The following is a 24866-nucleotide window of genomic DNA, read 5'->3' on the forward strand; positions in this document are numbered from 1 at the left end:
ACTCTCTGACACCAATTTGTTACGTCTCCATTTGTTAATTAACTTTATGTAACTTCGTTCCGACGAAACTTTAGCGACACAAGTCCTTACTTAATAAAAGTGGTTTATTCTTTCCGAATACAACTTTACGATACACTTATTTTTAACAATCGCTCTATAACAAACGCTATATCAACGAACGTCAACAATACTTCTGACTGCAGTTCAATTACTCACTATCTACACACACATTACCTTACCGTCACGTTGTCACTCTCTTTTATATACCAGACTCCCCTATATCTAGTAAATGCTAGAGCATTCGCCAAAGTACAGGATAGTTCTAGACAGTAGAGGGCGTGAGAATAGTCACGTGATCTCGATGATGCAACAGTATTAAGGGAAAACAGTAATTAAAAGAGAAAGTGAATCAATAACAAGGCCATTGAAGTTGGAAAGCACAATTTTAAAGAAACAGAGGTTGGAAGTGTTTTCACTTATCCTAATGAAATTAAGATTAAGAACAGCAGGAGAAGCAAAATGCTACATTAGGGCTTATAATGAACTGTGTGAAACCACAGATTTTCAGTATCTAGCATGTAGGTTAGCAATGGAGTATAGGAAATGAGAAACAACAAATGTAATCTTAACAGAGATGAGCAACTTAACTCAGCAATGAGGGGAATCTGTCTGAGTTTTTGGACATAAGTTGCAGGAGTTGTGTAGGGCTTACATGCACCTTAAGACACCTTAAAATCTGAATATGAACAAGGGTTGTATAGTAATGCAGCTAGATATCATATAAATGAAGCAAATACTCCTCATGTAACTTTGCTTGATCTGATTGAAGTAATTATTCTAGAAGAGCTACAAGAGCAACAGATACACAGCACTAAACATTCTGCTGTGAATGTAGTGAATAGACCTAGTAAAACAGATTGGCAAAACAAACAAAGTAAGCCTGACAGCTTCCAGTGTTTTAACTGTGGCAAAGTTGGTCACACGACAAAGAACTGCTTTCAGAAACAGAAAACAAATGAGCAAATAACATGTTGTAATTGTGGCATTAAGTGTCACATAGCTTGTGACTGTTGATGTCAGCAGAAGGCAGAAAACAGAAGTGTTCCAAAGGCTGGAACTTATAAAGGAAAATTCCCCAAAAATAATGGTAGCCCTACATTTGCAGTAGGATCAAAAAATGAAACATCCACCAGAATTACAAAGTGAAAGTAGAGGTAGTTCTGGCAGTTTGGGATAAGAGATTGAGTGTCCATAGTGTTAATGAAGTATCATCAATAGTTGTAGTAGAAATAGAAGGTATAATATATCGATTATTGGTTGATACAGGTACTCGATCTTCACTACTAAGTGCAGAACTAGTAGATAAAAATCCGACATTGTTAGATAATGCTTGGAAAGAAGTTTCTAGAAGTATTTTAATTTTCATAACAGAACATCCTGTTAAAACACTAGGTAAATATAGTGTGCATATGAAAGTGGGAAGTTAGAGTTAGAACACTCAGTTTACATTTGTAAGCAGATAGACTTAGAAACAGATGGTATCATAGGGCAAGATTTCTTAAGGGCTTATGACACCAAATATCTCTTATTTCAGGTAAGCTACACATAGAAACAGAGGTCTTAAGTTTTGAAGGACTTGAATCCTCAGACTTATGTGCAACCATTGAGACACGATACCTTCTTGCTGGCTAAAGTTAATAGTCAGATGCCTGATGCTAGCATTAGCAATGCTAAGGATCAGCAGTCAAAATAAGAAAGCACTGCTCTCTTAGATTGTAGCAATACAGAACAAAGTCGGAGAAGTAAGAAAAAGAAGTGTTTTATAAGGGTACTTAGGAATGCTCTAAATCCAGCAGAAGTGATGATGGTAATCATAAGAATAAGGTGAGTGATAGTACGATAAGGCAGAGTAACTTAGCAAGTAAGACTTTAAAACAGGGAAATAGTAATTCAAACCCCTCAGATGACTCTACACTTATGCTTAACATAAGCAACAGAGCATCCCAACAGGAGCGTTTGAAGGAAAGAGTACCTGTAAGATTAGTTTAAGTAACTGAAGTACTTGCAATAAGTCAATCTATTGTTGAAGCTAAAGTAAGTGACTTTAAGTATAATGAGGAAATGTTGATTGATCCTATTGAGATAGAAGAAACAGGAGTTTATATAGCTGCTTGTATTAGTAAAGTGTCTGGGAGAGACACAGTCCCTATAAAAGTATTAAATGTGAATGAAGAAATAGTAATATTACCTAAGAACATAGTAGTAGGTAAAGCTAGTAGTAGAGAACAACTAGCTATGGTAGGACAGCATAATGTTAATAATGCTAAGAAACGGGTACAAAAAAGTAGGATAAAGTGGGATTCTATGTTGGGAAATGTAGAAAAGAAACATAAACAGGGTTTGATAACGTTGTTAGAAGAGTATAGATATATATTTGTAAGAGAAAATGACCCTAATGGTTGCACAAATAAAGTTAAACACAAGAGTGTGTTGGGTGATAATAAGCCTATAGCACAGAGACCCTATAGAGGGCCAGAAAAACACAGAGTTGAGTTAAAAGAATGTGTAAAAGTAATGCTTGAATGAGGAGTAACAGAGGACAGTACTAGTCCATATGCATCTTCAGTTGTATTAGTTACTAAGGACAGAACAAAATAACAATCAAAGACATTTACCCATTACCTAATATCCAAGAAACATTAGATAGGTTAGGTAAGAGTAAATACTTTTCATCAATGTATGTACAAAGTGGATATTGGCAGGTAGAGGAAGAAGAAGAAGATAAGGTTAAAACTGCTTTTGTATTACCTTCAGGTAAATATCAGTTTAATAGAATGCTTTTTGTCTTATGCAATGCCTCTTCAACATTCCAGAGGCTAATGGATGTTGTATTGTCAGGCTTGCAAGGTTCAAAATGTTTCTGTTATTTAGATAATGTTATAGTGTTTGCAGCAAGTTTTGAAGAACACTTAAGAGAGGTTAAGGCATGTATATGATAGATTACAGAATGCAAACTTAAAGCTTAAACCAATTAAATGTCAGTTTTGAAAAAAGAAGTAGAATACCCAAGTCATTTGGTGACAGCAGATGGTGTAAAACCTGACCCAAAGAAGTTAGAATTGTGTAAGAATTATCCAGTGCCTAAAATAGTAAAGGATGTTCATGCATTCTTAGGATTTGCAGGATTTTATAGAAGGTTTATACTGCATTTCACACTGCTGACAAAACCTTTAAGTGAATTAACTAAGAAAGAGATAAAATTTCAGTGGACAGATACAAGACAGGAGACATTTGAGGAATTACGAGATGCTTTATTGAAAGTACCAATTTTAAGTTATTCAGATTTCAGTAAAGAGTTTATCTTAAGCACAGATGCTTCAGGTTTTACTATAGGTGCAGTATTATATCAGTTAGATGAAAATGGCAAAGAACACACAATAGCATATCAGAGTAGACAGCTAGGAAAAGCTGCAATAAATTCATAGGTTACAGAACGGGAATGCTTAGCTGTAGTGCATGGAATTAAAACTTTCCATTGTTATCTGTATGGTAGGAAGTTCACTGTTAACACAGATCATTCACCATTAAGATGGTTAATGACATTGAATGATCCCTCTTCTAGGTTAGCGAGATGGTCATTATTACTACAGGATTATGATTTTGAAATAGTGCACAGACTAGATAGAAAGCATTCTAATGTTGATGCACTGAGTAGAATTACAGTAGAAAATACAGAAACTAAGGAAAAACATACAATTAATAAAGTAAAAGAAGTAAAAACTGAAGATGAAGATGAGTTAGAAGTAATTTGGGATTTAGATTATGTGATAAGAAAGCAAAAGAAAAATCTGATATTAAATGTCTTATGAAACAAAGTAGTAAAAGGAGAAGATACAGAGTACATGTTAGATTCAAATATCTTATGTAAAGGGGTTAAGGATAACAGGTCATTACAAATAGTTGTACCACATTACTTAAAAACAAAAGTCATGAAAACATATCATGACATGCTATTTGCAGCAAACCTAACTTTTGCTAAAACATACAGTAGGATAAGTAAGAAATTCTTTTGGCTAAACACGAGGAAAAATATGAAAGACTACTATGAGTCATGCATAGAATGTCAAAAACGAAAAACAAGCCCACATTTTAAGAATGCTCCCTTCAGAGAATGCTGAGTCTAATGACACATTTTCAGCTAGTGGCTATGGATATATTAAGCCCATTGCCTACGTCCTATGCAGGTAACAAATATGTGTTAATAGTTGTGGACTACTTAACTATGTTTCCTGAGGCTATATGCTTACCTGATCAGAAAGCAGAAACAATAGTAAAGGCTTTTGATTATAACATAGTAGCTAGAAATGGTATACCACAATATTTACTGACAGATAGAGGTAGTAACTTAATTTCTAAGTTAATGAAAGAAGTTTATGAGTTATTAGATGTAAAGAAAATTGAGACAACAGCTTATCACCCAGCTACTAATGGTTTAGTAGAAAGGTTTAACAGAACTTTTTAGACATGATTTCTCAATACTGTGAGAAAGATCAGAAAACTTGGGATGAGCAGATTCCCTTGTTATTATTAGCGTATCAAAGTGCTAAAAATGAGTCCACTTAGGAAAGTCCATTCTTTTTATTGCATGGTAGAGATATTATGTTACCCATGCAAGAGATATTAGATTCTAGAAAAGTTAATTATGCAGTAGATTACAACTACAAGGCAGAAATACTACAGAGAATGCAGTTAGCATTTGAGTTAGCTAATGAACATTTAACTAAAGCTGCTGAAATTAGAGAGAAACAAGTAAATAAGAAAGCACAAGTTAGTGACATAAGGTTAGGGGACAAAGTATTGTTATACACCCTGATTGTTAAGAAAGGAAACACTAAAAAGTTAAAGTTATGGAAAGGTCCTTTTAGAGTCCTTAAGAAAACTAGTCCAGTTAATTTTGAGGTCCAAGAGATATATGGAAAATATAAACAGCTAGTACATGTTAATAGGTTAAAGAAAGTAAAAAGGTTATAGAACATATCAATATGAGTGTGTAGAGGGTGAAATTAAGAAACAAGGACAAGACAAGAATTTTCCTGAAGACGCTGATAACTTTGATTTATCTTATGAGGAAGAAGAAGAAATACTAGAGCTAGAAGGAGATGAGTGTGTTGTACTAGCTGATGAAGTAATAACAACAGAAGATACTCCAGTTAGTAGTGACAACAATGGAGAAAGTGCCCCAATAACTGAGGATAGTACCCCAGTGACAACACAGGCTGATATTGTGACCCATGATTATAATCTTAGATCACACAACCCCATATCAACTCCACTGGAAGTGACTCTTACAACTAAGAGGAAACGAGTGAGATTCGATACTCAAGTAATTGTACACAAATCTAAAAGTAAATGAAGCCAGTGTAAATTATGTTTCAATAACATGATAGGCTACTTACGAAATTATAAATAATCTAAGTAGGATAAGGTATATATATATATATATATGTTTTAGTTCTTGTTTTGGATTAGCCCAGATTGACCAATAAAGTGTTAGAACTACTTCGAGGTAGTTAGGAATACTATTTGAAAAGTTGAAAGAATACAAAGAAAATATGGTTTTAAAACTCGTGTCTGGAACTAGAAATCAGCAACTTGTGAGCTCCACTTGCTCCTGCAATCCTCAGATAAATAAATTTGGTGTATTCGACAGTATTAGTCAAAACTCCAATGACTAGCCCTAAGGGTGCTGTCCATTGCAATTAGGCAAAAAATAAGCACTGGTTGTAAATGGGAAGGAAGGGTGGGAAGTGTGAACAAAGGTAAATACCTATCAGAAATATATTTTCAGTGTAGGAAAATAACTTCCAATACAGTATCTTACCTCTTCTCACATGTATAGCTAGAATCCCACATGGAAGAGGTGGAGGGACTGGTGTGAGAAGTATCCAAAGAATGCTCATGAAGTGTGACCTCTGTTGGGAGAGGAACACGTATGGGAGACCGCACCACTTCTGAACAAAGTTTACTCCTTGCCCAGTGTGGAAATAGGTGTTGCATACATGGGTAGAAATTAAGAGAAGCACATCCAAAGGAGAATAATCTGGGTGGGTATAAACTCAAATCCCACAAATTACCGAAATCTCAGTACTAGATAAGAATGAATGTTGGATCCCCATCCACAGGCAAGAAAGTGGGAAAAGCTAAATTGGATGTGCCCCATAGTGTAGAGTGGCTAGGGTGTATCCAGGAAGCTGGTCTCTGAATGGCAGTAGAAAGAGATGTTCCCATGTGGCAGTTCATATCAAATCCAAACCTCATCATACTGGTTTTGCACTATGCAACATCTGCTTCAGGTAGTGAAACTCCTTGAGGTGGAGCACCAGAGGGATAACCTGCACCCCGGGCAACATTATCTTCCAGATAGGATCGCAAAGAGCCTGGAGCACAATTGCATGCAACATCAACCTCTGGGACCCACCATACAGAGGTGTAGATCATGAGACAAAACTAAGAGATCGAGGTAGGAAGAGGATGGAAAACCAACATGTGTGAAGATTTATGTTGATTGGTCCAGCTCTAAACCACAACCACACACTAGAAACCAACATTAAAGTGATGGTAGAATGAAGGATCTACTGGAAAGTAGCATCAACCTTCAGATAGGACCACATAGAGGCTGGAGCACAATGCCAACCTCTAGGTCCCACCATACGGAAATGGATTGCCTCTATAAAATATGTGCAACTACAACTTTCAAAATAGAACTGCACAGAAGCTGGGTGCAACATTAACCTCCTGGACCCACCGTATGATGGAGTGCATGATTGGAGGTTCGAACGCCATCTACACTGGCAGAACACAACCACCCTACTCTCAACTGAAAGGAAGTAATCATATTTAGGAGGAATCTTCCATGGTCCACTAACCTAGAAGCTCAGAATTGGAAAGTGGCAAGGACTCTCATACTCCCCTAGAAGAACAAGGGGGACAAAACACAGTGGAGATTCCTGAGGAATGCCAACACAAGAGACAGTGAAACAGGTGGCCATGAAATCCATATTTTGAAAATAAGACTGATTTATTCTGTCAAAGGGTATGGTATGGATGTGCAGCTATCCCCTTCTTCTTTACCCATGCAAGTCTATGTGTTAGTACGGTCCAAGACAGGCATATTTATGATGCAAATATATTGCAAGGGACACCAACTAGGGTTCTTGTGGAACACCCCATCTCAACAGTGTGCATTATTGGCCATGGATATACATCAAGATTGTTGGGGTCAGCCACTGCCTGAAGACAACTGCGGTGGGACTCCCATACAATCCTCACCAAGCTACCCCATGCAACATCATTCTTCACCAGGGCCCAACCCCATAGAGATAGAACATCAGGAGTAGTTGGGAGTAACCTGTGCAATGTCAACCCTGGATAGGACCACTCAGAGGCAGGAGCGCTTGTGTCACCAGAAGAACATCCTATGTAACCACAGTCCACAGGACAATCCGATTCAGAACCTTGCAACATCAACCCCTAGGACCCACTGGATTGAATTGGAGTAACAGAGTCACTAGGTGGGAGATAATATACCCTGGTATGATTTATTAGTGGCTGTACTGTGTGGATTTGAAATATAGGTAGTAAACCTGGACAGGTAATACTCGCCATTGAGCAAGAACCTAGACCTAAAAGGGACATGCCATTATAAGGAAAAAATAAAATATAGAAAAGATAACTTACCAAGTCACAGCCTCACAGATGTCTGAAGGATGGTGACAGGTGGAATGTAGTACCCTTATGAGAAAGAAACAGCCACTCAATGCAGATAGTGTAGTCCACATGCCTGACGGAAGAATTTCCTCCAATGGACGATGGAGGCGAGATGCCAGGGAAAAGGTTAGGTGCCTGATCTGATGCAATGACACCTGGAACAGATTGTGAGATGAAGGAGACATGGAGGAATATGTAAGTTTAATAAGTTGATAAACCCGACTTGTAAGGGTAGGGGAAAGGTCACGTACAGAGGAAATTTGCCAGGAAATGAAAAGGTGGGAATCATGTAACCAATGTAACAACAAAGAGCACAAACTAAACATCCCTCCTCCCTCACTGAAGTTTTGGGTAGGAAATATGGATCTAGCTAAAGGAGAACATATGTGAAATGGAACAGAGTGTAAATGGCAAAGATATCAGATCGATGACACACACAGGCTAAAAGGAGTAGGAAATAAGTCTTATGGGATAGATGATAAAGGGAACATGAGGACAAAAGTTCAAATGGAGGGGATGTAAAGCAGTGAAAAACATTCTATTCCAGAGGAACCTCTTGATGAACCCAGAATGAATGCAATAAAAGGGAGATAGGAGGAGAGGAAAACACTATATGGTACCTGGAAAAACAGAAAGTTTTGGATAAGGGTGCTCAATAACCAGCTATGGAGGAAACAGAAGCCCCATGATAAAACAGCCAAATTTGTAAGAGGAACAGTTGGCTGAGAAGAGGAAATCCATGGCTCAAAGACCAATAGCAGAAGATGTTCCACTTATGTTGATAGACCATAAGGGACAAAGGATGAACAGTCTAATGTGCAAGAGAATGGATAAATGCCAGGTGTGAAGAAGGACCGGTGACTAAGGTTGATGGAGGAGGGATGGATTGAGAGAAATAGGTATTGGGGTAGCTTGGAACTAAAGGAGACAAGGAAACCAAGGTTACAACAGCCAGTAAGGAACAATCAGAATCACCTGACACAGAGTGGAATGGATGACCAAAATCACCAGGGAAGGAGTTGGATGGGCAGGTAGACATAAAGGTACTAGTTGGTCCAGTCTTGATTGAAAGCATCCACTGCCAGGGCCTGAGGATAAGGAACTGGAGACAAAAAATGAGGTATCTTTGTGTTGAGGAAAGTGGCAAAAGTATCCATATGAGGAATACCACAACAATTGCAGAGCAATTGGAAAACCTGAGGGTGAAGGGACCACTCTGCGGAATATAAACCTGATCAGGTCGATACAGACAATCAGCCATGAGGTTTAAAGCACCCAAAACATGACATGCAACAAGATGTATCTGTAGCATGTGGGCCCAATAAAGCTGTTCTAATGTTCAACCACTTAGGGAATGGGTGCCATCTTGATGATTGATAAAAGTGATAACAATGGAATTGTCTGAGTGGATCCAAAGCATGTTTTACCACTAGAAGCTCCAATTAGTTGATATGGTATGATATTTCAATCTTTGATTATTGACCAGAAGCCTCCTGCTGATTGACCTACACCAACACCCACAACCTTGGAGAGAAGTATCTGTGAACAGATGCAAATCCAGGTGAGGAAGAGGTACTCCCATTGTCTTATTGTCCTTGTTTAACCACCAATAAAGATCAGTGGTAAGAGTAATTGGGGAGTCCATGGGATCCCATGCAAGATTTCATTAGTCACACAACATCCACTGAAAAGAACATATATGTGCCCTACCCACAGGGATAAGGGCTTCCGTAGAAGCCCAAGTCCCCGAAAGCAATAGAACCTCATGTGCAGAAAGAGAGGGAGCAAAAAGGGCATGGAGAATTGAAAACTCCATTGAACAGAAACGAATTGGAGAAGATTGGACTTGATTGAAGTACATGTTGAAAGACACACCCAAGTGGACAAGATATTGGGTAAGTATCAGAAAAACTTCTCTAACTTGAGAATCCAACCAACACAAGCTGCTTCTGTCAATAGTAGATGAGTGTGTTGAGAAGATTCCAGTTTGGAAGAAGCTAACAGGAGCCAGTCATCCATGTAGTGGTGGAAGTGAAACACTTGAGCATGTATAAGTCAGGCAAAGGCTTTGATTACCCAACGAAAGACATACGGTGCTGAAGTAAACCTTAAAGGCAAGACACAAAGCTCATACACAACTCTGTATTGGACAAACCAAAGATACCATCAGGACTGATGAGAATTAGGAATATCGAGACAAGCATTCGAGATGTCTACCTTGGTCACCCACAGACCTGGAGAAAAGGCTCTACCACAGTGTGAGAAAAGATTCCATAGTAAAGCAGGGAAGATCCAGAAACTGTTTGAGGTGGGACAGATCGATCACAGGATGCCAGTCCCCAGTTTTCTTGGAGACAACAAAAAGCCTGAGGAAGGCTGGCTAACAGGTTTGATAGCTCACTGTGATCGAAGAGCCTGCACAGCCTCAGATAGACACTGCCTGGTAGCAGGATCTTAATGTAATGGAAAGGAAATTGGTACAGAAGACAACAGAGGAGGGAAAAGAAAATGGATAAAAAGTCCATCTAACAAAACCTGGATCACTCACAGATCGGGAGTGAACTCTCACCACAGGTGAACAAAATCAGTTAAATGTACCCACACTAGACCAGACCTAAAAGTCACCAGAACTGATGGTAACGATGAGCTCGAGGTCAAGACACATGACAAAATGTTGAACATCTAGTGGTAGGAACTGGCAAAGAATGGGAGGGTGCCAGACGGGAAAGGGTTATGAGAGAAGGCATGGTAGTAGAGTGAGAAAAATAAGCAACCAAAGAAGAAGAAAGGGTTGAGTGCTGTTTCACAGATTTCACACAGAAATATCTCCAAGTACAGACAGATGGAGAAAAGGAGCCATCTGTGGATCCCAAAGATATGTGCAAGGTAGAGAAACCTGTAACAAGACAGAGTCCCAGCCAAGGAGATTCCAACAGCAAAGAAACCACGTGTGAATGGATGGAATAAAGCCAAGGAGAAAAATCATGCCAACATGGAGGTAATGAAGGAAAGGGTATCCTCCAAAAATATCTCAGAGGGTTGGTGTAGTGCCTCTGAAAGGAGATGTATGGATGACAAGTATCGTATGGGTAAGATGAAGTTGAGAAAACTGGACTTGGGACAAATGGATAGGATTATCAGGGTCAGCCCCCACACTGGCAAAAGTGACTCCAGCTGCTGGGAGTCAGGAAAAGGTTGATTGGCCTGATGATAAGCAAAATCATATTAGTCAGAAGCTCTTGAAGGATAAGGTATGCTAGCTACAATTCTCAACTGAGAAACAAAATGCTCAACGTGTACCCTGATTGTCAGGCAAAGAAGGGAAAACAAGGTACTCTGATGATGGTATGTTATGTAATAAGGCAGAAACAGGATCATATGAAACTGGGGAAAGAGATAAAATGGAATATACCTGAGAAATCATGTCCAAAAAAAGCCAAGAGAGGCCTGGCAGATTCCACAGGAGAGGCTTAGGAAGACACAATATAGTTAGGTGGAGGAAAATGGCTGTGAAAATCCTCATCATCATTAACAGGTTCAGACAATACAGGAGGAACCTGAACATTGTCAGGAGAAGAAGGTCGACTCATATAAAGAGCAATCTCTTAACAAATGATAGCCGAAAAATCCTCAGACGAGACTCCCCACTTTAAGCCTGTGTAATGACATTTAAAGTAGTGGGAAGAGGATTAAAAATTGCAACACAAACAGAGAAGCAACTGTAGCAAAATAATAATAAATGGTTTAGCACTACTTTACAAAAAATAAGAAATCAACACATGATAAAAGTATAATTGAAAACGTCTGCAACAGACAAATGCCTAACAAGAAGTGACTGTTCAGTAGAATCGAATAGAGGGAGTCAGATGCATTAGGAGGGTGTGTTACACTCTTATTGGTGGAGGGTTGTCATATGATGATTTAGATGCAAAGATGAAGTGATCCATGTCGTTCACAGTGTAAGTGGGAATTCAAGGCTTGTGGCATGCGAAAATATTTTTGCATATATAGAGGGCAGCACTGAAGGAGAATAGCTATATGTGTGAGTGGAGGTAGAATATCATACCAGAAATTTTTAATTCCATATCTATTGTTATTTACATTTCAGTCATACACACATACCTGTGTGCCATCTAGGAATAACAACACAGCTTTCCTATACACAAAATTATGATAGTTATTATTCAATATTACATCCAGAAGTAACAACAATGAATAATCCATATGACACAATTTAGCAGAGAATGGTGTGGTTAATTGGTGAATGAGAGTCTGAGAACAAAATTAATGTACTTTGACTGTGGCAATTTCAAACAGAAACCAAATTAAAATATAAGTTATTAATAAAGTGTTCAGAGTAACTGTAATAAAGTTTTACATATGAAAGATGAAATTGAGTAGAAACTAGCAAGTCTACTAGAATGTGTCCAGCAACTTAATTCCAATATAGTTGATCTTTGCATTACACATGAAGGCAATGTGATTCCCAATGGGACAATAAAACATGTTTATGAGTTACCTAGCCTAATCCATAAGAGAGCAAGCTGTGTGAGGTTTAATATTTTCTTGTATATTATATTGTGTATGTTTATTGAAGCACATGAACTGAAAATTGTGAAACACATACAAGTGCTTTTATACTTTGCAACAATTAATTAAAAATCAAAATCATTTGTTGTTGTTTTTGAAAAGAAAAAACAGAAAATCTCATGATATCATGAAATTGTCTTTTTTTTGCTGCCTCATGAAATTAAAATAATTAATATTTTATCATTTCATTTGGAAATTACATTTACATAGAATTTGATTATTTCCTATATTTATTTTACAAACCATATTCCAATTTGTACTCAAGGTTCAAAGTCTTAAAAGCTCAAACAATATAGATTTATAAACAATTATTTAAAGAGACTTTATTATATGTAGCTAGTATTAATTATTTATCTATTTTTGCTAACATTAATAGATTATAGAGCATATTTGTCTTAAAAACAAATAGTTAAACACTTTAGAATATAGAACAACAGCACAGACAAAACAAAAGTATTACATATTCGCATTCTACATACTAAAGTAATTATAACTGGGTGATTAGTGGTATTTGCTAATCGATTAATCAACAGCGCCATTAATCAATTACACTCAATTAATTGCTTAGTACAGTGTTCCTCAAACCATGTTATGACAAGAAGAACAATAATGTTGATGAATGATGCCAACCAGTTGCCTTTTCTCAAAGCAGTAGTGCAAAAATACATTGAATCACAAGATCCCCCTCCTCCCAAAAAAGCAACTTATAAATAATGCTAAAATTGAACAATGCACAGACAATCCATTATGTAGCTTTGTGTTTCACAACAAACAAACATAATAACAATAAAACAAATACTTGGACAGTTGGAATAATGAAAAATAGTAATAATTGGAAACCCTAATTTCAATTAGTTCATATTTTTGTGACAACCAACATAATCAAAAATTCAATTAATCAATTGTTGGAATAATTGGAAACACTAATTTTGAGTAATTGATTTAATGATGAATCCGGTTAGTCGATTAGTTTATGTGACACTAATGGATATAACAGGTGCTGATAGTTTATCAATGATATTGATTAATCAATTAAATCATCCAGCTCTCAAAGTAATACATGAAAAAAAGAAAGAAAATAATTTCATTTTACTACTTAAGACTTTAATTTTGCAAGTGGAGCACAAGTTATTTTTCCTACTTGGAAAAACAACAACAAACAAACAAAAGTTAAAACTTAGATACATATTAAGACAATTATGATTATCTCAGTGTTTTACTTTTATGGGTAAAAATTAAAACTGTGTACATTTATAATAATTTTTTCTTTATGAAGTGTAAAACTTATAGATTAGACAAACACAATGGGAATGCATTTGTAACTTTGAAAAACATATTCAAAAAACCAGGCCTCAAAGTTAGTACAATTAAAAACTAAAAAATTAAAACATTTCCATACACTAGAATTAAAAACAGAAATTCATTCCTTATCACACAAAATCATCACATAAGTAAAATAGTAGTGAAGTATGTCACTTACAAAAAAAATGACATCCTTTAGACAATCATTGATCGCTCATGATCAGTGGAATGTTTAAAATGCTTGAGTAGACAAATAAAAGAAAAACTTAACAAAGTAAAATATCAGAGTATAAGTAAAATAAATGTCTAATGAAGATATGCAGAAGTGAATTTAAACCTGAAAACACACAGTGTAGATTTAGATAATGTTGTATAAGCATAAATTCACTAGGCAGATTGCCCATTTCAACAATAATTATCAACTGCTGTGTCTATCATCAAAATCTAGTGAAATATTTTTCCTATGATAAATGACTTTTCATACAAAAAAATACATCTTTCAGAAAAAATTTACGTTGCAGTGAGTAAAATGTTTTAGCTAACATAATGAGGCATATTTTGGATTTCATTCATTATTAGCCACAACATAGTGGCTCATAGAATGGATCCAAGTTTTTAATCAAGAACAAACTTTTAGCTCATAGCTTCATCATCTCTTAACCGATTTGAGATCTAATTACAGTTTTGGACTCAGGAGGCCAAACCCTTTTGATTGATGTATTTGACTATGCCCATGGTCTCATAGATTATTTTACTCTAATCCTGCCTAAAAGAATTTCAATTTGAGGGTAGGCTGGTACAAATTCTGATGAGTAATAAAATTGAATAGGGTATATGTACAACCCTAGCTTGGTATTGTTGGTGCACAAAAATATAGCTAATAAAAAGGAAAAAAAGGTCTCATAGATTAATTTACTCTGATCCAGCCTAAAAGAATTTCAATTGCAGTAGCTATTAAGGATACCCACTTGTTTTTATCTCTGATAAATATTTCACTACACTCAGAGAAAAAGTAAGAAACAAATAAGCAACAAGATACTTTAGATTAAGGATCAAACAGTTTCTCAAGCATAAATAATGTATAATTATATGACTATTCATTACATAGCTTCTTTTAAAATATGGAAAATAAACTTTACACTTTTATCACTTTTGCAACATAATCATATATTCTATGCAGCAGCCTTGGACTATAAATATTTTACATTTAAGGATGATCTCATTCTATGTGATATAACATTCTTCACTGCAAAATGTGGTTCTGCAAATCTGATGTATAAGACCATGGAAAACACTCAATTAAGGTGATAAGCAAACAAACAAAAATTACTTAATCCTACCATCATCTTTTACATGTGTGTGATTTGTTCACACATCCAGGCTTAAAAATGCACTATGCAGTATATATGATAGTTTACCTTTATGACCAATTTTTAAAATTCTGAAAACATACCATCTCTCTGTCTATGATTAAAGTTGCCAGTTCCAGCCATGCCCCCCAGTGGAGTGGTTCTTTATGAACTGCTTCACACAGCACTTCTATGGCTTGTTTCTGAAGTTGGAGTCTTTTCAAGATCACTCCGTACCTACATATATAATACTAGCTTATCAGAATTAAGCAAATTAATTATTCAGGTCATTCACAAATAAAAACAAAGTTTCTTATTTATCTGTGTAATTAATTTAGGATATATATATATATATATATATATAAGTATAAATGAAGCATACCCAAATATATCACAGAAGGGTCATAGAAAAAATAAAAAAGCTTCTAATGTTTGGTCTATCTGTCTTGAGGGAATTATAAAAAACTTCTGAATAACACAAAGGAAAACAAAAACTACATTTAAAACACATTAAACTGTAATTATGTGGTGATAATTAATTTTTTGAACTTCATATGATCTATAAAATTAAATCTAAAGTATTTCTTAAAGCTTCAAAGACTAACCATTAACTGGAATGAATATGGAATGTACATACAGAAATTTTACAATGATTCCTATTGTGGTATTCTCAGGTGACTGATTTCCTCTAAGAATATTTGGGTAGGTTCCAAAGACTAGATAGGTTTGATGGAAAATTTTTTATAGATGTAAATATGAATTTTTGGACTCATCACCTTGCAAAAAGGAATAAGACTGGACATGTGAAAGAAGAGAAATATTTTTTATTTCAGAATGTGAGTGCATTCATGTAGTAGGACAGTGACTTTACTATAGACTCAGAGCTGTCAGAAATAAATGTTGGAAGTTGTTGAAAATCTGTTTGAAGAACCATTAAGAATATGAAAAAATAGCTTTGTACACAAGAAACAATAAAGTTATTCTTTTCTAGGATGTATGTGATTACCTATGTCACTGATTGCTATTCTCATAAAAAAATAAGTGAGGCTGTATCCTCTGGGTATCACCTGACCCACTAATGGAAAACATTGGTGTGTACTTCTACATAATATATTCAACTTTACAGAAATCCTTCTTACAAGGAGGTGCAACTGACAATACAGGTGAATGACCTTGAACAATAGGTAAGTAGGGCAAAAGTAACTTAGCTACTTCCTTGACCAAGGTTCTATTGTTAAACCTACACTTCCATGCACAAAAAAGTGATAAATGTTATGTTACTAAATAAAGGGGTTAAAGAATACCTTATATGCTGCATACTACATATTTCCTTTTTTTTTGCCTTCAGGCTGTATCTCACTTTAACTTTTAAATTCAATCAAATAAACTTCTGCATTGGCTGATACAGCATTGCAACTTACTCTTACCCCTGTAAAACACTTATATAGCAATATAGACACATAAAACAAAGAACTTTACAAAGAAAAGATTATGAATCAGAAACTTAAATTCAAATTAAATACACTACACAACTTTGTAATGTTAGATACAAAAGAACAAAAAAGGGAAACTATATGAAAATCAAATAAACAGAATAAATCCTTTGTATAAAAGCAAGATGTAATAACATCAAAAACAAACAAAACAAACCATCTGACATTAAATTCTCAAATAAAAAGAAAAACATACCAAAATCAAGAAGCACAAAAATTATGTTAAAAATGGAACACAGCAAAATCAGAAAAAATAAATCTTGAATTAAAACACAAAACAGAGTATTTCTTTAAAATCCAAAGTACAAAATAATGTATACCCTTTAATAGTGAACACAACATAAAGAAAAGCAAAATGTGATAAAACAGAGATAAAATGACCAACAATATCAAAAGTTATAATTTTCCTACACTGAAAATATATTTTCGACAGGTACTTACTCCTGCTCACAAGCCTTTCACTCCCACATATTGCTCAGTTCACATGGTTTAACTGGTTCTCAAATGCAAATACATAGATATCCCACTCAAACCAAACAGATTGGACCACCTCAAACACAGTAACATCCTCGGCATAAAACATCGAGAGTTAGCACAAGAGGAAGAAGAGAAGCAACCAACAAGTGCACCCACTGTGACCCACAACATCAGAGCAATGAAACCGAGGCAAAATGAGTTAGGTACCAAGTGCCCCCATAACACATGTGAGGACTTTTGGTGATTAGTTCAGCTCTAAATCCAAAACTCAACCTCTGGGAATCAACATCCTTATGTGGGTAGGATGAGGGATCCCAATTACATGACATGTGTGAGGACATAATGTGATTGGTTCTGCTCTAAATCCAAATCTCAACTGCCAAGAACCAACATTGATGCAGGGGTAGGATGAGGGATCCCAATCATCACAACATGAGTGTGGGCAATAGGGTGATTGGTTCAGTTCAAAATCCAAAACTCAGCTGCTGGGAACTGACATCCAAGTGGGGGTAGGATGAGGGATCCCAGTAATTATGACGGCTCACTCCAAAGCTATAACATCCCCTCTGAGAAGCTCATGCAGAGATGGAGCACCTCTTGGAGAATTTCTGTCAACTACACCAGCAGAAATACATAGATATCCCACTCAAACCAAACAGACCAGACCACCTCAAATGCAGTAACATCCTCAACATAAAGATATCAGGAACTGATATCAAAGTGGGAATAGGATGAGGGATCACAATCATCACAACATGAGTGTGGAGAACAGGTTGAGGGCTCTCAGTCATTATGATAGCTCACTCCAAAGCTACAATATCTCCTCTAAGAAGTTCATGAAGAGATGGAGTGCCTTCTGGAGGATTTTTGTCAGCAGAATACCACTGCCTTACTCTCAACTGAATACAGTCATCATTGTTTATATTGTATATGATCCACCACCTCAGCAGCTTCGAACTGGAAAGTGGTAAGGACTCTGTTACGCCACTGGAAGAAACGGGAGGGAGAAAACATAGTGGAGAGTCTGGAGGATCTTTCACATCAGAGACAATGCAATGGGTGACCACAAAACCCAATTTTGAAAAACAGGTCAAACCCGATTTATTCAATCTAAGGAATAGCAGGGTCAGTATGGTCAGGAACAGGCGTATTTATGAAGCAAATATATTGCAAGAATAACCTACAAGTGATCTTGTGGAACACCCATCTCTTGTATATGTGATAGTAAAGAACAGTGTACATTTAATGGCTATGGAAATTATGAAAGTGAAGTCAACATGGCCATAAAGTGAAGATTTGAGTACAATTGTAAGTAATTGAAGTATACCTGGACAGGCTTCACTCACCACAGAGCAGAATACAGATTGAAACATGGGATAGGCCCCTGAAAAATATATATAATGAAAGAAATAAAACTTACCAAGTTATACTTGCACCGAAGTCTGAAGAAAGGCAACAGGTAGAAAACTATAGCTCGGCAAGGAAGAAACAGCAACATGATGCAGATATTGAGAGATGAAAGTATGTGGAGTGGTCCACATGCTTGCTTGAAGCATTTCCTCAAAAGGTCAATGCAGATGAGGTGCTAAGGAAAAAGTAAGGTCCAGCTCTGATGGGAAGACATCAAGAATAATTGATGGGAAAAAGGACACAAGGAAGAATAAGCCAATCGAATTAAAAGCCAAACCCGATTGGTAAGGGTGAAAGGAGAGATATCACGAACAGAGGATAGTTGCCAAAGGATGAATACGTGGGAACAGTTATGATTGAAGGAAACCATGCGGGTGATATAACAACAAAGAGCACAAACTGAACATAGGAATAGAGGTGAGAAATGGGAGGAAGGGAAATTGGTAAGAAGGAGGAATTACCCTCTTGAACCGTCGAAGTTTAGGGAAGGAAAGATTGATTCAGGTAAAGGAGAAGATAAGAGGAATGGTACAGAGTACATGAAACATTGATGGCAAACAAATCTGACCAATGACATCCACAGGCCAAAAGAAGGAGGAAATATGCCTTAAGGAATAAATGACACATGAAGACAAGGGTTTAAACAGAGGTAAAGTAAGGCAATGAAGCACCACACTGACATCCCAATCCAGAAGGGCCGCTAATCAGGGATGAAAGAAGAGTGATAACGTATGGGAGGCAAAAACTACATGGTACTAGGAAAAATGAAAAATGTGGGATAAGGACACTCAATAACCCACGATTGAGGAGATTGAAGACCCATGATCAAATCCATAATAAGTGGAACAGTGGGACAAGCAGAAGAGAACCCACAGCCCAATGATCAATGGCAGAAAATGTTCCATTTACGTAGATAAATCTCCATGGAAAAAGGTCGAACAGAATGTGCCAACAATGAAGTTACTCACTGTGAGAAATCAGAACTCCCAACCAAAGACTGAATAAAAACCAGGTGTGAAGACAAAGGGTAGGAATGGTGAGATGAACTACCTGGAACTGAAGCTGCTGTAGAAAAGATGGAGTTCTGGGAGGAGGCAACAGTGGAGCATATTGTATCTGGAACAGCTGCGGAAACCATGGTTGGGCCAGCCAGTAAAAGACAATCAGAAGGACACGGAGTATAATGGATGATAGCAATCAACCTGGGAAAGAGTCAGATAGGAGGATACGTATACAGGACTTTGTCTGTCCAATCCTGAATAAATGCATCTATAGCCAGAACAAGTGGATTTGGCACCAGAGATCAAAACTGAGAAAATGTGGTATTGAGAATAGTAGCAAATGCATCCAGGTGCAGAGTACCAGCCCAAGTGCATAACCACTAGAAAACTTGAGGATCTAGAGACCACTCTGTCTGATAAATTTTGTCTGTGCTGGAAAGATATCTGTGACAAGGTTGAAAGAACCTGAAACATGACATGCAAGTAGATGAATATGGTGTGTGTGGTCCCAAAAAAAAGTAGATTCAACACTTGACAATAAAGGGAACAAGAACAAGTACCTCCCTGGTGATTCATGTATGCCACCACCATAAAATTGTCTGTATGGATCATAACCAGATGGTTGTGGGCAAGATGAAGAAAATGATCCAAAGCCCGACGGACAGCAAGAAGCTCCAGGATATTGATATGGTAAGATCGTTCGGTTGCAAACCATTGACCTGAGATGACTTGCTGCTCAGCCTACGATCCCCAGCCATGAAGAGAAGCATCCATGAAAATATGTAAATCTGGATAATGGAGAAGAAGCGGAATTCCCGCCAAAGTGTGAACCTTGTCCAGCCATCAATGCAGATCGTCTAGAAAGGAAGGAGGAAGGGTAATAGGAACCCAGCCATGAAGAGAAGCATCCATGAAAATATGTAAATCTGGATAATGGAGAAGAAGCGGAATTCCCGCCAAAGTGTGAACCTTGTCCAGCCATCAATGCAGATCGTCTAGAAAGGAAGGAGGAAGGGTAATAGGAATATTCAAGGGTTACATTAGTCGTAAAGAGTCCATTGAAGGGATCCCATATTAGAACAACTCATGGGGATAAGTGCCACCAAAAGAGATAGAACCTCACGAGCAGAATTAAAGGGAGTAGTAAGGGCATTGATGACTGCCAGTTCCATTAAATAGAGCTGAAGCTGAAGAGGAGAAGGGTGGGCCTGACTGAGATAAGTGTTGAATGAAGCACCCAAATGAAACAACTTGATCAACCAACCAGCCTGAAACCAATTCAAAAGAAAATTACAAGTGTGTTAGGCAGATTCCAGTTTGGAGTGAGCCAACAGAACCCAGTTGTCCATATAATGGTGGAAACACAACCCTTGAGCAGGTTTAAGTGCAGCAAAAGCCTTGATCACCCGACAAAAAAGATATATGGTGTCATAGCAAGCCTGAAAGGTAGAGTGCAAAATTGATAAACCATCCTGTGATGATCAAACCAAAGGTGGTGTCTCAATAGCTGCAATGTGAGAATATGAAGATAAGCATTTGAGACACTGACCTTGGTCATCCATAAACCTGGAGAAAAGGCCCACCTGAGGGTCAGAAACGATTCCATGGTAAGACGAGGTAGCACCAACAAGCAACTGAGACATGACGGATCAATCACAAGCTGTCAGTCTCCAGTTTTCTTAGGGATAACAAACAGCCTGGAATAAAACCCTGGAGAAGGGTGTACCACAGGTTTGATAGCATTCTGAGAAGATCCTGTACTGCCTTGGACAGATGCTGACATGTGGTAGGATCCTGAGGCAATGGGAAGGAAATGGGTATTCGAGATAATGGAGAAGGGGGAGAGGAAGTTGATGACAAGTCCCTCGAATAAAACCAGAAGGACCCATATATCTCTGACAAATTCTCACCATCGATGAACAAACTGGGATAAACGAGTCCCCACTGGACCAGAATCTACAGGGTAGTCACCGATACTGTTGATGGCATGACACTCGGCATTGAATAAATGATAAGTAGGTAGGGGTTGGGAAGGACTAGAATGGGCAACAGAAATAGGGAATGGTCCTGGCTCCATGCAAGACAAATGATCAACCAACAAGGAAAGAGTCAATTGCTGTCTCAGTTTCCATGCAGGATTCCAAAAATGCTGAAAGATCTCCAAACACTGACCAATGGAGAAAAAGGGCCAAGTGTAAGTCGCTAAGATAAGGAGATGGCAAACAAACATGGGACAAAACAGTGTCTATCTCCAAAAAATCCCAACAACAGAGGAGCCATGTGTGTAAAGAAAGAGCCGAGGTCGACAAATGTGCCAACAAGGATGTAATTAGAGCAAATGTATCCTCCCCATAAAACCCTTAGGAACTAAGTGGATCACCTCGGAGAGAAGGTGTATGGTGGACAAGTAATGTAAGTTAGATGTGAGGGTAAGACAAAGGCAATAAAATTGGGCTTGGGAAAAAAGAACAGGACAATCAGGGTCCATCCCCGAAATGGGCAAAAGTGGATTCCAGTTGCAAAGAATCAAGGAATGGAAAATTGGCCTGATGGTAGGCTAAAGAAAACTGGTCCGAAGTCTACAGAGGGCAAGGCATGTCAGTATCCTCACGTAACTGAGATACAAAATGCTCACCATGAATGCCAATATCAGGAGATTTACTAAGAAGTATATGATTATAGGAAATTAGGGGGGATAAATAAGAACATATCTGAAAAATCATGTCCAAAAAAGTCATACTAAGCCTAATGAAACCCAGAGTAGAAACTTGAGAAGACACAGCAAATTCAGGTGGAGGAAAAAGGTTTAGCTTGTTCAGGAGGAAGTTGGGCAACATCAGGGCAAGAAGATTAGCTCAAATAATGATAAATCTCTCATCACATAATTGACAATGATTCCAAAGTTGAGCCCCCCCCCCCCCACCTGAAATCTGAGTAAATGTGCTGTTAGAAGGTACAACCTCCATCATGGTAACTTGCACTTCAGAATTCATAATGCAAATGAAAACCAAACACAGCTGTGTTGGTAAAGAAAGAAAATCATGGAAAAAATGACTAAGTTCCATAACTGGGTAAAAATGAATATTCAAAAACAGCACTAAATAAAACATCTGAACACACGTGCTGTCAGATGAGAAGTGATAGGTAGAATAGCATAGATGCAGTCACACGAGTCACATGTGTGGGGTGCATCTATTGGAGGTTTGTCACATGATAACTTGCATGCAAGAATAGGTTAAACCATGTGAATCGAGGGGTATGTGGGAGTGAAAAGCTTGTGGCATGCAAAAAAAAGTTTGCAAATAGAGGGCAGCACTGAACAAGAATAGCTATATATGTGAGTGGAAGTAAGGTACCTTGTCGGAAGTACTAAGTCAAATCCTTTACAAAAAACAACAACATTAAAATGAAACCTTTACATACACCAAGTTACAAAGCTATAATAGTACATGATAAAATTATCTTTAGATTATAAATGTACATCTTTAAAGTCAATAATAATCTAAAGACTTGACGACATTCATCTTAAAGTCAAAAGCTTATAAAACATACACATTTACAAAGTGCTATCTCACACTAGCTTCCACTATACAAGTGATTCATAAATAATACGTACTTTTAATTCAAAGTAAGTCAACAATATATATTAGAACAACTTATATATAAAACTAAGTAAAAGTATGTAACATGACATTAAAAATCAATTTAACAGAAGACTATATATATACTAGAATGCAGTGAATCATTAATCATTATTAGCTACACTAACATTTCTAAGGCTTCAGGTAGATTAAGTTAGGTTATTAAGCTAACAATGGAAAAATTAATTCAAAAACTACTATAATGAATATAAGATTTAACAAAATTAACTGCAATGAAGAACAGATTAGGTCATTAATTCTTTCAGCACAGGCTCGGTCCCTGAGACTGACCTCGTAACCATTTTGTACTTGTTATAGTTTTCATGCTATAACTTTTAAATTAGTAAGCAAATTTTAACAAAATTTGGCACATTATCAGTAAATATTACAATGCTTTCATGTGTAGAATATAAATTTTTTTTATTAAGTCTTAAGGTTTATAAGGAAATGCTTTTTTCATGTCTATTTTTTATTTTCCCATGTTACCTATCTATCACGCAAAGTAATATTCATTTTAAGATTAAAAATACTTTTACGAATCAGAGAATTTTGAAATTTCACATGCAAAATCTTTATAATGTCCAGATAGTTATAAAATGTTTCTTAAAAAACTATTTTATCTGTTATTTTCAATAATTAATCTATGTACGGGTTTGGTAGATTTGACTGATCTAGCAACCACCATAAAAAATTAGGTAATAAATATAAACTATGCCTCTTTCATTCTAGAATGAACACAAAGTATAACAGGAAAACATAAATGTTTAGACAAAATAGCTTAAATCTCATAACATTATACATATATATATATATTTATTATTGTTATTATATTGACCTTTCATCCATGCCTGGCTAACATTACAGAACTTACAATGACACGGCTCACAAGCACTTATGTTACTGTATCAAATAACATAAAACTGACCTTTGGTCTGTACAAAGTAACTTGTCTTGGCTTTGTTTTGGTAGACTTGTATTTTGTAAAATACAGCTACATTTCAATTATTATACATTATATATGTACATACATTAGTTATTTTGAAATAAGTTCTTAAACATATTTTTCCTAAAACATAAAACAGTAAATAAAGAAGTAAAGCAAACAATTATCTCTTCTAGTTACAACCTTTGTACTCGGTTGCTGCTTGATGTAGGTTGCTAAGCCTTTAAAAATTTTGCACGTGGAGGATAAGAAACAAAATTTTTTTTTAAAGTTTTATATATACATTTGAATAACTAAAAAAAATCATAAATTACTACCTTAATACCATAGAATTCTACTATAATTTATAAAGCTTAGTAACTAAGATGTATTTTAGTCTAAAAAAGTATGAAATTTTGAGCAGACTAAAGACACACCCTACCTCATTGAAATATTGGTTCAAAAGAAAGAAATGGAGCCAAGACCGTTAAAATGGGTGAGAAAGCCACTAGGGGGACATTATGAGCTTCCGATTGGTTATTCATGTCATATATAAAAGTAAGTGTATACAAGGGAGCATTTCCAAAAATGGAAAGAGGTGGGTGGGGTGCCACTGTGTTTGATTTATTACATGAGCAAAATCTTAGCAAATTGAAAAGATATGAGGCTCATATTTTATACTCTAGCTTGTCAATATCGGTAATTTTAGTTTCTAATTCATTTGAAACTATAGACTTAGTATTTTGACTTCACAAACATCTAATTTGAACCAGTGCTGCATTCAACATACCACGTGACACGCAGAAATCAATGTTTATCTGTGTTTTCTTAATATTTGCTTTTAAATTAAAAAATTGAGTAACATGGTACTAAAACTTGAATTATAATCTACAGTTTGATACCAAACTTATTGA

General features: G+C 36.5%; 1 protein-coding gene across 1 annotated transcript in view; it reads right to left on the bottom strand.

Annotated features, from left to right (window-relative positions):
- Positions 1-24866, bottom strand: part of LOC106462450 (cell division cycle protein 23 homolog) — a 118519-nt gene that overhangs the window by 57875 nt on the left and 35778 nt on the right. Inside the window, exon 6 of the mRNA XM_013922371.2 lies at positions 15113-15245. Within this exon, the coding sequence (XP_013777825.1) occupies positions 15113-15245 (133 nt within the window). The remainder of the gene's footprint in view (positions 1-15112; positions 15246-24866) is intronic.

The sequence above is a fragment of the Limulus polyphemus genome, unplaced genomic scaffold (genome assembly GCF_000517525.1).
Source record: "Limulus polyphemus unplaced genomic scaffold, Limulus_polyphemus-2.1.2 Scaffold1168, whole genome shotgun sequence".
NCBI classification, from domain to species: Eukaryota; Metazoa; Arthropoda; class Merostomata; order Xiphosura; family Limulidae; genus Limulus; species Limulus polyphemus.